Here is a 14,566-nt window from a genome sequence, read left to right on the forward strand (position 1 = left end):
TGATCTAGAAACATTTTACTGGGGAAAAAAAATAAATGCTCCGTCTCACAAATTTACAGTATCAACCGTGTTTTGTATATTCATAACATCAATACTCAAAGCTCTTCCATCCTTTACAAACAAATCAAATGTAATTACGAACATCACAAGTCACAACATTGTATACAGTGCGGAGAGGAAAGGGTTAACACAGCCCTGCAGGTTTCTGTTGTCCACTCAGGTTTGACATGTTTGTAGCCGTTGTTTAACATAATTTTTTAACTTCCTTTAAACACAAGGACGTTGACAGGCTTGTTTACTCTGATGGAAAAAGATTGACCACCATGACTAATCAGTTACACATCAGTCGTCAAGAGGGAATCGTAAATGCGAGGATGTCGTAAGCTCAGAGAAAAAAACAATGCTGAGTTCACAAAGTTTGCACAGAGACTCAACCCCAATGACGACGGCTGTAAAACTTTTTCTGAGGTCGAGATCGACCTGAATAATCAACAAAGAGTTTCCTGAGTGAACAATGCACAATTTAGGGTAAAAAAATAAAACACAGAAGCTTTGAACAGGTAAAGCTGGTAAAACAGTTTGAGTGCATTTAAAAAAAAAAAAAATCAAATCTCTCTTTTTTTCTAGCTTCTCAAAACGAAGTATTCCTATTTCTCTTTAAAAGATTACATCATAGGTTGGGGTTGAAAACAAAATAAGGACATTTGCGCTTTGCGGGACAGAAATTGCAAATCGAATTCAACATTTACTGACCTTTACAGACCAAAAACAGAAGCAATTAAGATGGCCATCGGGGTGATTATTTGAATATTATTTGATTATATTGAAAATATGAGCCAGTTGTTGCCCTTTGTTTTACAACACTGCCGGGTACTTTGTAGTTGCATGTCCAATGTGTCCTTGGGCAAGAAAGACACTTAAACTCCCTCTGCTTCGTCAGCGTATAAATGTGTATGAATGGGACTAGTTACCTCTGCCATCAGAGTGTGAATGTGTAGGTGTGACTTGTAGTTTAAAAAGCGCTTTGAGTAGTCAGAAGACTTTAAAAGAACTAAACAAGCTCAAGCTCAAGTAGTTATTGCACAAGCCACCATATGCAGTAAAACCATGATCACCAATCACAGTCACAAGAGGATGGACACATTATCTCAGCTTCTTAAAGCCTGCTCTGAATGAATCCACATAAATAAAAAATAAAAAAAACTTTTATACATTCAAGTAAAAGTTGATGCAAAAATATATATATTTATATGCAGTGGTCTATATAGACTATTTTAGAATACGTAGCTTTAGTACATCTATCTGGCAATTGTTCTTATATCGTTTGTATTTGATTTAACATGAGATCAGCTGTGATGCCGATGACAACATTGTAATCTGCTTAAACGCCGTGTACGCCCACATAGGTGTTTGGCTCTCTTCCTCCTCACCTGACTTCTTCTTCCTCTTTGAATAATCTCGTTGAATACATTTTTGGACTTGAGCTATTGAAAGTACGTTTTATATGACACATTTCTGACCACGTTTTAATAGAGAATTCACAGTATATGAGTATTTTATCTCCCCTTTAAAGGCTTTATATGCTTATTTTTTGATCCAGCAGATGTCGCCCTTGAGCACCAGCATGAAACCAAAACAACTCGTGCTGCATTGTTGTGTTAGCATGCTAATGCTAGCTAGCTCGTATCTTCACACTGCATGTAAATTTACCTGAAATGAGCGTGATCTAGAAACACAGTTAAGCAGTGAGTACAGTATGTTATTCTTCTTTTCTCTAGTCCCTCAATTAAACAACTTTTATACGCGAGGGGAGGAGTCAGCCGGCCGTCCCGGCGATGTAAACAAAGTGCAGATAGGACTCTGAAAACTCTGAAAACATCACAGACAGTGGGACTCGGGTGTTACACCCATTGTAGACAGTCATGACTCACAGAGTTATTTTCAGAGGATATACTTGATTTCTATTATATTTATTGCATATAAAGCCTTTAAAGGAGGATTTCAAAAATATTTCTGCTATTTACACCTGAAGAAAGAAAAATATGACTGCACCTTAACTGACCACATATTATGTAAAAAAATGTAGACTGCATTTTTATTTCTTATAATATATAATTCTTATTGCTATGGAAGGTTACAGCTAAATTGTGCACACAGAATAGATATACACAGCCCTAGATTAACATTTTCAGAGAATACATCTCATCTGCCACATGCACAAAAACTCCTGTGTGGGTGTACCTGTTCTGTTTCTGAGATAGTGTTTAATAACAACCTAAGTTGATTATTTATCTGTTATCGTTCTACCTCCAGACATCGTAGGTGTTTCCGTTGTTCCCAACGTAAAGTCTGAGTTTATCAATCTCTTCTGAAGACAGGTCGGACAGAAGGTGGATATGTAAGCGTCTTTAAACCCCGAGTTACAGAAGCAATAAACGAGCGGGTCGAGCAGGCAGTCGATGTACGACAAAACCATGAGGCCGTCGTAGACCTGAACGGCGACTTCCTCCTCTTTTAACCAATTCTGCAGCCGGACGGTGAGCAGCACCGCTCGGCCTATGGTGCAGGGCAGGAAGCAGATGGAGAAGACGCCCACGACCGACATGACCACCCACACGGCTCTTCTCAGTTTGGTCTTCTCGCCCACCGTCTTCTTCCTCAGCCGGTTCACAATGCGCACAGAACAGTACACGAGGACGATGAAGGGGATGACGATCTGGGTGAAGAAGACCACCTACCAAGAAATGAGAAGTGAGCGTCAATAAGATGAAGAACAGAACAGCAAATTCACACAGCAAATGAAAGGTGATGCAACTTCTAATTTTTTTTTACAAGCTAAACTTCTCTGCAGTTGACTCAAGGCCAAAGAATACACGTGTGTAAACTTTAGCTAAAAGTTTAGGCAGCTCTTCATTCATGATTTACAAGAAGATAAGTATTGTTGTAGAACATTAAAGAGGCAGTTGTTGCGCCACAAAATCTTAAATTAATCTCTAACTTGGATCTAAACCCATGAACAATACACACATACTCTTAAGAGGCTTGTAACATTTCCTCATATCCCAAAAGTAAAAAAAAAAAAATGGGGACACATTTCTGAATCAATACATCTGAAGTCAAATTAGCAGGACTGAAAGATTCAGGAGATCCTTTGAACCCACAGTCATTAGGCTTCATAACACACAGGCCCATGGGAACAACTCTAGACTGCAACTGCAGGTGGAAATGAACTTCCTGTAAAAGTTGTTTAATTGAGGGACTAGAGAAAAGAAGAATAACATACTGTACTCACTGTGTTTCTAGATCACGCTCATTTCAGGTAAATTTACATGCAGTGTGAAGATACGAGCATAATAAAGATCGCTAGCATTAGCATGCTAACACAACAATGCACCGCGAGTTGTTTTGGTTTCATGCTGGTGCTCAAGGGCGACATCTACTGGATCAAATAAAGCCTTAAACACCCTGAGGACTGCCGAGACTTTTAGTATTTGAATTATCTGTTAATTGTATCTATGCAGTTTAAAATCATCCATCCATCCCGTGCAGTGGTGCATAGCTGTGTAAAAAACCGTACTGAATGAATTGAGAAACCAAAAAAAATAAAACAGAACCTCTCTGAAGGTGTCGGTCACATCGTGGTAATAAGTCTCCACCGCTCGGCCGTGGCTGTTGCAGCACTCGAACGTCTCCACCATGGTGGGGATGGTGAGGGGCAGCAAGAGGAGCCAGATGAGGATGGAGATCTGAGGAGATTTCTTCAACACCTTGACGAGGTTCTTCCGTCCGAGGTGCACCACGTTGAAGTAGCGATCGATGGACAGAATGATGAGGAAGGCGATGCTGGCCCCGCGGTTGAGAAACAGCATGGAGAGCATCAGCTTGCACACCACCGGGTTCTTGCTGCGCCTCATGCCGTTCCAGTAGTGGTAGGCCTCAGCAGGGAGACAGACCACCAGCAGGAAATCGGCAACCACAATATTGAACAGGAAGATACTTTTGTTCTTCCAGAACTTGAACCTAAAGAGGAAGAAGTGGACGGAGCTGTTATTGAATTGTTAATTCAGTATGAAGAGAAAACAGAAGTGTGGAAAAGTCAGTGACGCTGTGAGTGATTGTGGCATTTACTAACAAACATCTACATAAATCTCCACATGCTTCTAGTGTGGACAACTCACCCTTCAAACTGACAACTCATTCTTGTACTTCTATTGCAGTAATATGACTCAATCTCATAATCTCAAATGCTTCCCTTTTTGCACTGTGTATATCAACAGTGGTGGAAAAGAAACATTGGTGCCAAAGAAAACACTTCTCTCTCTGCATGCTGCTCAGAGTTTGCCTTCTCTGTACTGTCAGTGCTTCTCTTAATCCACAGCACAGCATGTTCCACCACCAACATGTTTGTGAGTTCATCTCTCAATCCGCACTACGGGAAAAAGAGTCTGTGAATGCAGCGAGTTCTTGAGTGATGTAACTTTTGTAAAAAAAAAAGTAAATGCCATGCATGCTTTCTGTTGTTAAGTTTCAGTTTTAGTAGCTTCAACTAGTTCCAAGAAGTTTTTGTGTTATTGTAACAATTTAAATATTCAGGTCTGAAATGACTTAACTGCAGTAAGGCAGGAATACATTGATGTTTTTTTTATGTAATTGGGTGATTTTCAGATTTTAATGTCAGTGGAGGCAGTTGTTTTATGTTAAGATATTCCCAATACAGAGATAATTAAAAGTGTTTCAAATAGACAAAGAAAAGGCTTCACATGGCATCCATTAACAATGAAAGTTTAAAACCAGAAGAAAATCTATTAACATAAAAAACATGTTAAAATGGAGATGGAATACCCATCCATCCATCCATCCTTATCTTTGCCACTTTTCCTGTTTGGGGTCACAGTGGGGCTGGAGCCGATCCCAGTTGTCATTGGGCGAGACGTGGGTTACACCTTGGACTGTTCACCAGCCAATCACAGGGCTGACATATAGAGACGGTCAACCAGCCACACTCACTTTCACACCTACGGGCAATTTAGAATCACCAGTTAACATAACGAGCATGTCTTTGGACTGTGGGAGGAAGCCGGGGTATCCAGCATGCACGGGGAAAACATTCAAACTCCACACAGAAAGGCTCCTGTCCGACTGGGATTCAAACCAGGAACCTCCTCGCTGTAAAGGCAACAGGGGTAACCAGTGCACCCCTGTACAGCCCGAGATGGAATATTAAAGTAACAACAAATGAAAATGAAATGAAAATGAAATGCTGCAGAGAACCCCCCCCCCCCCCCCCCAACAAAAATTTACAAGAGATTTTTCGCTGTGGTTTCAGGTTTTGAAGCGGATTGGGATCTTCACTGTTAATACACTAGTTTCTGTCAACATTTCCATCAGCACATGAGAATCCAAACAGGATGTAAATACTGTCTCTCCCCTCTGCTCGCTGGAATGAGCAGGGATCTACTTGGGTTTCTTCCTATAAACAGTCATGCCGCGGCAGTGGAAGTGCAGAACGATTAATCCAAACAGATTATTCATCGATTCCAGACGTAACTTGAACTGGTCTCAGAGGCTAAAACGCACACAGTCCTTAATTTCACCATTCTGACGCTGGCATGATTAGAGATTCAGTCAGAGAAAACAGATTTCCTGGTTGTAGAATAACAAATAGGAGTAGGTCAAAAAGCAACTGGATTTCCTAAACCATCCCAAAGCTGCCTCATTAACATCTGGAAAATCATGTTTCTACATGAAAGCTACAACATCAAGTCACTAATGGGTGAATCAAGGTTTGAGTTTTCCAATTATTCCAACTTTGCAAGCCTTTTCATCTCTTGTGAACTTCTCCAATATAAACATTACTTCGAGGAAAACAGGGAAATACAGAGACAGATTATGTTTCATCATACCAGAAACAAATCATTGATTGATTCAAAACACAACTTCAATTTAGTCAAAGAACGTTAGATTTATAAACAACGAAGTGACAATCATGACTAGGGCTGGGAATCTTTGGGTGTCTCCTGATTCGATTCCAATTCTTGGAGTCATGATTTGATTTAGAATCTTTTTTTGGATTCAAAACGATTCTGGATCCATGGATTCAAAGTCTATTTTTGGATTAGTATACTTCAGGATCTACTCCAGTCATCTGTGAGACTGACTGAATTTCTTGCTGCTGAGTTAAAGAGCTAGCCATATTTTCACATTTGTTTCTGTCATTTTGTTATATCAGTGTGTTTTGTTAAACTAAATTAATTTCCAGAAGTATTTAAGCTAATTTATATATCTAAGATCATCAGTATAAGAAAACAAAGTTATAAACAGTAAATACTGTGTGTTTTATCTACCTTTTAAGGTTAAGACACTGGCCCTTTAAGGGAGGCTCTGTGAAGAAGACACAGAGGTGTGTGTAGGCTGAAAAACTAAGCTTGTGTAAAGCTGTGGGGCATTTCTTCAATAAAAGTTGCTAAAAGTGAAGATGGACGAGTTCTGACCGTTTCATTTCAAGGATGCAACACTCTCCGTCGTAATTCTTTTATATATTGTATTATTTAAGTTGTTGCTAGTTCTTCTTTATTTCATTGTTAATTGATTAGCACCAATACACCAAGTCAAATTCCTTGTATGTGTAAATGTTCTTGGCAATAAAACCCGATTCTGATTCTGATTCTGAAAAAGCTAAGATGATAAGTCGTCAAAGGTCAAAGTTTTCCAATTAGTAGAACTTTCTAAAGGCTACTAAAGGCTCCTGCCGACCTCCCTAAAATACATTTTACTTTACGTTTTGGCATGATTACAGCTTTTGTTCAAGTAGTCATTCATCAAGGTTTTAGAAAGTAGACGCAGCAGTAGGTCAAAGGCGGCTGTTCTTACTAAGTGATCAACTTTCTTGTGTAATCAAGTTGGAAATCACCCTGTAAGGCTACACATTTTAAAACCAGCTGATGAGTTGTCTAAAAGTCAAAAATCAAGATCAAGGTTCTTGGATAAGCTACAAGTTGAAAGTTGTCACACCACCAAAAGCCTCCCTTATCTACATTTTACCCTTGAGGAAAAATGGGAACGAGGCATTGATCAATCATTGATCCCACTACTTCCAGACACAGCTGGACTTCCTAAGCTATCCCCACGTGACCTCGTCTACTTTCTTATGAAATCAAGTTTGGAATCACTCTCTTACTCACTCACTTACACTATTCCCCCCTTCCCAATCATAAAGTTCAAGTTCTTGGCACAGAGGGGGGAGGCTCTCCTACACTTCATGGTGAACATCCTAAACAGCATTTTTCTTTGAATTTAGAAATGAGGAGAAAAGCAGAGAGAAAATGTTGTTTCTTCATACCTGAAGATGAAGACATAGAGGACGGACAGATTGAGAGGCAGACCCAGCACAAACTCTCCCATCATCAGACAGGAGAGGGTTTGGTACGTGGCAATATCGGGTACTCTGCAGTGATCGATTGTTCCATTTGTATACATGGTTTTCAGGGATTACACTTGTGGAAGCAGCACTGTTTTCCACAGAAGATCCAGTCAGAAAATAGTCTGGTTTATTTGATACCAAAAGAGGGGTTAAAGGTGTTCCCGGTCAGCCATCACAAAGTCTAAATCCTTTTTCTTTCCGAGGTGGTCGTATAGCCTCAGCTAATCCAGACTCTCCTTTCCTTTAGGCACCGATTCCCCCTTCTCACTGTGATCCGTCGAATTCAACAGCTCCCTCCTGAGAGCTTTACAGTGATCCTGGAGCTCTGTCAAGACTCGGCCGGCCGTGCCAAAACATGCTGGAGGAAACAAGCACTGTAAACACTGAGAGCAGGTACTGAGCGTAGAGAGGAGAAAACAGCCTGGCTCTGAGAGTTTGTTCCCCCCCCTGACACTGTTGCTTCAGAGAGGAAGAATTTATAGTCAGCTGGAGGTGTGGTTTAAAGGAAAAGGGGGCTTAGACAACATTAAAGATGCTGGTTTCAGCTTTCAAGCTTAAGAACACCTCAACGCACGACCCTCATGGTCTATTTGCCTGTGAAATTCCTCAGGTGGCAGCCCATGCGAAAACCATCATGCCTGCACATGCTTAGCTTTACGTTTCGAAAACAAGGATGATAATACGAGTGGGAAAGCACTGGGATTACAAAAATTCCCAAATACCCCAATACCCAAATTACCAATTATGTCAAACCTGTGGGAGGATGCACAGGGTATCGGGTGAAAACAGATATGCAGTGAGCCTGAAGCCAAAAAAAAAAGAAAAAAGATTGTGTGGGATACACTGCATGAAGGTGCTCCCATAGATCGAGATTTCAGGGGAGACAAGCTCGAGGACAGGTAAAAGTAAAGAAGCAGAAATCTTATATTTTGTGTCAATATTTTAAAACAGAAAAGCCAAAAAAAATTGGTGCATTAAAAAACTTACCGAAATGCAGGAAGTTTTGTGTTTACCCTCAAAGTCTCCTCTGCTTTACGTGCAGCCGTCGTGTGAACTGCCATTGCTAAATACAGTAGCTGTTCTTCACAACCTAACCACAACTTTGCACAACCATCCCTCACTAGATTAGATTAAGGTCTAAAGCGGTGCGGAAGAAATATGAACCTGAATTCATGCTTGTGTATTGCAAAAAGCTGGATTTGAAACTGAAGAAAAAAATACGTCTGAATCTGTATATCTGGAGAGGATATTTTCAGATTTGTCTCTATCAGTTGAGTGGAGGAGTGTGTTACCACAGGATTAAATAATAATGACAGAGTGACATCATCTTTCTCAGTCACATCCTCTTTTAAACACGTTCAATTGAGAGTTTCTGAAGTAGAATACGTGGACGTTATGTCTCAACCCTCTGAATTAAAGCTGTCTCTGTAAGAGGTCCTTTTACACACAAGTTGAACCAGTTGACTTTTCTTTTTTGCAGAAGTACATCATGTCTGGTTTAGTCCTTTCCTTCCTTCTTACTCAGTACCATGTAGATGTCTGCGTGCGTGCAGAAGCTCTTGACAGGGTTGGATTAGTTTTTAAACTCCTTGTTCCGTTGAAGTCAAACATTAACCTGACCCTTACCTCTCAGAAACAACAAACACTAACACCTAACAGGCAGCACACTAACAGTTTTAAACTTAACCTTGAACAGCAGAAAAGACAACCCCTGACTAGGGAATAGCAGCCTGCTTTCATGCCAAGGTCTTACTCTCTTGTCCAAATTGTCATGTAACATCGCACAAAAATGGAAATGCAACATCAGTTCTGCAACAGCAAACACGTCTAAACACACTGAGTACACTTAAGACATGCAATCTGTTTCACCTCTGAGTCTGACCACACCATTACATCCTCAAATCCTCCAGCCTTTGCAACATTGTCTGCACAAAAATGTGAGTGTAGCATTTCCTTTAAATGACAGGATTAATCCAAAACTACACTTATCATTGCATAACTGAATTTAAAGCTTAAATTTTGATTAAGATTTTGATTTTGAAATACTTTATTAATCCCTGAGGGAAATTCTGGTTTTACACTCTGTTATTTAACAGACATGCTTCTCACACACTTAGGCCTGAATCACACACATGCACAAACACCACATGTGGACATGCATTAGTGGAGAGATGTCAGACCTCTCCAGCTACCAGAACAACTTCAGTATTTTTGGTCCGCACCGGGACTTGACCCTGAGGGTAGAGACTGAGCTGTGCCTTAAAGTGTCTTCAAATGATCAGACCTGTGTCATTTATTTTGGTGCTAATCACAAATGTTTCAGAAAATGACGAACAGGGATGAATCTGTTATTTTAATTCATATCAAAAAGTAAACAAGCCATGCCCCCAGATTCTTTGTTGTTGAGTTGATTTTCTGGAAATGCATGTCCATTGATTTTGGGCAGAGCTCATGAAGGAGCGGTGAAGGAAGGTGTGTGTTTGTGAAACTTTCATCTTGCCTGGAGTTTGGCACCCCCCATACAGCTGTCTTTTAATAGTAAAAAATATCACTCACTGGGAATCTTTACTGCTGAAAATTAACACTTACTGAGCTGTGTCGATAACAGGCCCTTAAAACCTTATAGAAATACTAAATTCTGAAGCTGATGGCCTTGTTGGCTTTTGTAGGCCACAAAGAGCATCAGAATTAACTTAACTCAGTTTTCTTATTTTACCAGATATACAACTCGTCACAGGAGCTTTAAGCACATCATACCCACCTTTTTTTAAAAATGTTTTCCTTACAGCAGAGTTATATAAATCGACAGCAAACAGCTTGTAAAGAGAGAGAGAGTGGGGAATGACATAAAGGAAAAGGAGCCACAGGTTGGATTCGAACCCAGGCCTCTACAAACTAAACATTAGGCCACCGGCGCCCCCAGAATCCTTTGGGTGGCTTTCTTTTTCCTGAGAATCTATGAAAGCAATCGTATCTATTCACGCTCTTTGATAGTTTTTCTTCTGCTTCTTTCTGTTAAACCGACTCTGGAAAATTTAGAAGTTTTGATGGGCACCAAAACGACTTCATTCTGTGCCCTGAGTTTTGTCTTCAGGCACAATAAAACTCCTGAACATGATGTACCTCGTCAGAAAATGAGCATTGCTTACGTTCAAGTGGAGCTCTAAGCGTGCACATGTGGCACTTTGTGGGCATTGAGAGCACCTTGCATGGAAACTGTTTTATGTAAGTGTCACATGTAGTGGGCTAATTGTGCATTTAAGTCAAATTTAAATTAGGAAGAAATAAGGTAGGTCTCTCGGAGCTCAAATGTGAATACCAACAAAATCCAAACACAGGTAAAGTTAAATAATAATTATTGTATTTCACATAAAAAAATACTTCCAATATAACAAAACAATAACTTCAAACAACCAACATAAATATCCTCTTGATCAAAAAACGCTTCTTGGGTCCATCAAAAAAACAAAAAAAGTCAATGTCTTTTTAGATCCTACCAACTTGTAGGCAGGGTAAATCTCGTAGATTTTAGCTCGCCATCTCCACGGTGTAAGGTTCATACAGAAAAAACCTGACCGCTGTGTAAATCATAACCTCGTTGTCCCGTCTTGGGCAACCAAACAATTCTGCAACATGCCGTGAGGTGAGGTGAGGGGAAGTGACCTCGTGAACCGGATGTTTATGATAAGTGGGAGGAGTTCTGATTGGTTGAAGATTTTAGCGGAGTTCAGGTGAGATTATGGAATGTTTAAGAAAAATAAAATAGGGAAATAAATAAATACAAAATAAAATTAAAACCAATTATTCTTAAGTTATGGAGGTTCACCGAGGTCACTCCCCTCTCAAAAGGAAAACAAACAGAGGGCTAATATTTAATTCAATTTAATTAACCTGGGTTACACACAGTGTTGAAGTCTTACTTGAGAAAAATGCTTTCATAAATGATGTGAAGACAAGCTTGGTCCAGGTTTAAACGAGAACCTCGCAGACTCAGCTGTTGTGTGCAGGTTTGCGTTGAACACAGAAACCGTGTCATGAATGATGTACCCTCATGTCGTGCACTGATAGCAGCCAGCACCTTATCTCTTTTCAGATAACATGCCTCTAAGAACTTATCTTTTCTTCATTTTAAGCAGCTTTACTCCAAAGAAGAAAAATAAAACTGAATTCATGTCGACTTCCTGCCCACGTCTAAGAAGGGAGCCACTAAATGACTGGTTTTATTACATCATGGACGTCTTGTATGTTCTTCAGAACCTTTTTTTAAAGTGCCAGTAATGATGACGGCGGTACACACACACGCACTCTGTGTTTACTGTCGGCACTTTAGAACAACGTGCCCTAGAAGGCATGCCTTGTTTAGATTTATAATAATCTGTATCCAGTAAAGGTGCCAGGAAGCATTTCAGAGAAGTGGTGCGGACTCGCTCCTCCCTCACACACCCGCTCTGAGAAATGGCTCATTCTATTTCACAATCTGATCTTTTTTTTTTTCTTTTGTAGGGCTGAGGTTTCCTGCCTGTGTGCCCTCAGTGCGGCTCCATTCTGTCACGAGCTCTGCTGAGGTGTTGCAGATGATTCATGTCTGATATAGATACATTTTTTTCTTGTGATTAAATTCCCCCGATGATTAAATGGAAATTAGAATTCAGACTAGTTGATGAGTCTTACTGATAAATTCCACCGGATTCTGTGTTTGGTCTGTCCCCCGCTCAGCCATGGCAGCAGAGATGATAGGTCATGTCTGAGCACGGCGTATCAATTTACCACAGAGCAGATTAAGCGGGCAGGAAGTCGGACACCGAAAAACAACATTAAAACATACAGTTCATTTTCAAAATACACTGTATTATCACGTGCTGTCATGTGTGATTCTATAATTACCGTGGGAACTCCTCGGTCTCGGGGGGGTCCAACTGTCAGGCGGTGCTGCTCTGTGCTGTGGCTCTAGAACACAGCCTGTGGGTGTTAGAGCAGTGATTCTCAAAGTGGGACCCAGGACCCCCAGGGGTCCGCGAACCATAGCTTGGGGGTCCGTGTAACAAAGTGTGTTATATCATTGAAAAACCATACGTACAAACTACAAAAAATCAGCTACTTTGTCCAATACTCCCGCCCACTTTAGTTTTGTGCCATTAAATCAATTCTGATATAATCGTGACATGTCGGTCACTTCATAGTGCGCAACAATAAAAAAAATAAAAATAAAAATAAAAAAACAGCTCGGAGCCAACATTTTCTCAAAGTTTATCAAATTAATTACTTAGAAAGTATAAATGTAGCGTAATTCTAGCGTTGCAAAGAACTACATCGTACATTATTACATAGTATCGCCACTTCAGCCCGCTCCCAAAGATCCTCCTCCTCCATCCACCTCACCGTGCCCTTTGCCCGCCTCAGCACCATGGGGGGCAGAGCTTTCAGCTGCTCTCTGCCACCTGACATTCGCAACATTGACTCTCTCCCCATCTTCAAATCCAGACTCAAAACCCATCTGTTCAAGATCTCCTACTCACTCTAACATTTTTAAACTGCAATTACACTGTCCTACATTTCATTTCTTTATTGTATGCTGTTTTTTTTTTTTTTTTTTTTTTTTTTTTATCCATCGCTGTTTTTAAAATGTTGCTTGTTGTACAGTGTCCTTGCGTGTCTTGAAAGGCGCTTATAAATAAAATTTATTATTATTATTATTATTATTAGTATTAATACATACTTATCAACGTTACGCTAATGAGGGGGGTCCTTGGAAAAATGTCTCACCTGAAAGGGGTTAGAGGACGAGGGAGCAGTACTGGAGTGGAGCCGACACCCAATGCACAAGTATCTGGTGGAAGTTCTGGTTAAAAACAAACTCAGAAAATAGTCAACATTTTTGCAAAAATTAATTGAACATGCCTTACACAGTCCAAAACAATATTGCTAACAACTTATGGAGCCTATTAAATGGGTATTTGGAAAAGGTCATGTCATTTTTTTCATTATGAAATTGATGGCCATGTTAAATGAAATGTGCTGCACTTTGCATTACTTTGAGGGTAAACAAATGTGGCTAATGTTAGCATTGCTAGCACCACACGCCCGTGCTGAATGTGGCCACGTGCTGAGCAGAGGTCGAGTGGTTATATGCCAGTCTACCTGAGCTGCTCGTACAAGATGCAATCCCTCCACTGTGCTGGTTTACTTCCGGGCAGTGGAGCGAGGAGAGCACGCCCATTAACCGGAGCTACAGCCCCATCTACTGGCCAGTGGCTGTGTTACAGCTTAGACACAACATTGAACTGACATTGTGAGCCTTCATTAATAAACATATTAATAATTAATTTAACTGACCAGAAATGGTGATGCTGACTAGCGAGGATGAGGACGTTTAATCAATTAGTTTTCTGATGACACATTCCTAGCTACTATATCTGATAAGGTGTGTACTAAAGGTGTTTTATCAGGATCAAATTTAGTTCATGAAGCTTTCTCCACATTCTTCTGAAAGTAGGTTACAAAGGATGTGAGAGCCACTCACTTCCTCCAAATTCTGCAGAAAACCAGACTTTTACCACATGATAAAGGCTTACATCATTGTATTTTTTGTTGTGCATGTGAAGCGAGCACTTTTATTTACCTGTTGTATGAAAATAGATCATAATGCTTTTTTTTTTTTTTTTTGCATGCTTTTGTTACACTTTATCGCTCTTATTCAATACATTCTTGAAAATAAATCTCGCTCCACACACCTGCCCAGCACCAGACAGCAGGCATGCAGAGGTTCGCCCCAGGAGTGTGACGCATTTCTGGGGAAAAAATATGATGAGCGGGCACGAAATCCGATAAAACCAACCAAGTATTTTTGTACTTAACCATAACCAGATGTCTTGAGAAGTCTTCTCTATACAAATATGTGTTTTTTTTGTCTCCCGATTTATTTTAAAAGTATGTTTCCTCTCTCACCACCAGACCTGGAAATATGAGAGCACACACTTGACGATAAGAGTGTAAAATGAGAACACATCTTATAAAAGCTGAAGACAACATTTTTTCTTTGAATTTATCATCCAACAAGTTTTAAAAATGAACCATGGTTTGTAATGTAGTATTAAGATGTCATAATTTTCTTTTTAAGGAGGAACGTTTTTGAGTTTAGTCACATAC

At 40.1% G+C, this 14,566-nt stretch overlaps 1 protein-coding gene across 1 annotated transcript; it reads right to left on the bottom strand.

Annotated features, from left to right (window-relative positions):
• Positions 1 to 597: 597 nt before the first annotated feature.
• Positions 598 to 7,930, bottom strand: LOC132984687 (hydroxycarboxylic acid receptor 2-like). The gene is made up of 3 exons (XM_061051572.1): positions 7,340 to 7,930; positions 3,615 to 4,020; positions 598 to 2,734 (listed from the first exon to the last, which is right to left on the bottom strand). The coding sequence occupies exons 1-3, from the start codon at positions 7,474 to 7,476 to the stop codon at positions 2,285 to 2,287; spliced, it is 993 nt and encodes a 330-aa protein (XP_060907555.1). The 5' UTR covers positions 7,477 to 7,930; the 3' UTR covers positions 598 to 2,284.
• Positions 7,931 to 14,566: the final 6,636 nt, after the last annotated feature.

Source organism: Labrus mixtus, chromosome 12 (assembly GCF_963584025.1).
Source record: "Labrus mixtus chromosome 12, fLabMix1.1, whole genome shotgun sequence".
Classification (NCBI taxonomy): Eukaryota; Metazoa; Chordata; class Actinopteri; order Labriformes; family Labridae; genus Labrus; species Labrus mixtus.

Bases quoted from the DNA above. Each gene is read 5' to 3' on its own strand.
- LOC132984687 (XM_061051572.1), bottom strand. From the start codon at position 7,476: ATGTATACAAATGGAACAATCGATCACTGCAGAGTACCCGATATTGCC. The intron at 4,021-7,339 runs GTATGAAGAAAC...CTTCCTCTTTAG, and splicing joins CTCTATGTCTTCATCTTCAG to GTTCAAGTTCTGGAAGAACA. The intron at 2,735-3,614 runs GTTCTGTTTTAT...ATTTCTTGGTAG, and splicing joins TGACCGACACCTTCAGAGAG to GTGGTCTTCTTCACCCAGAT.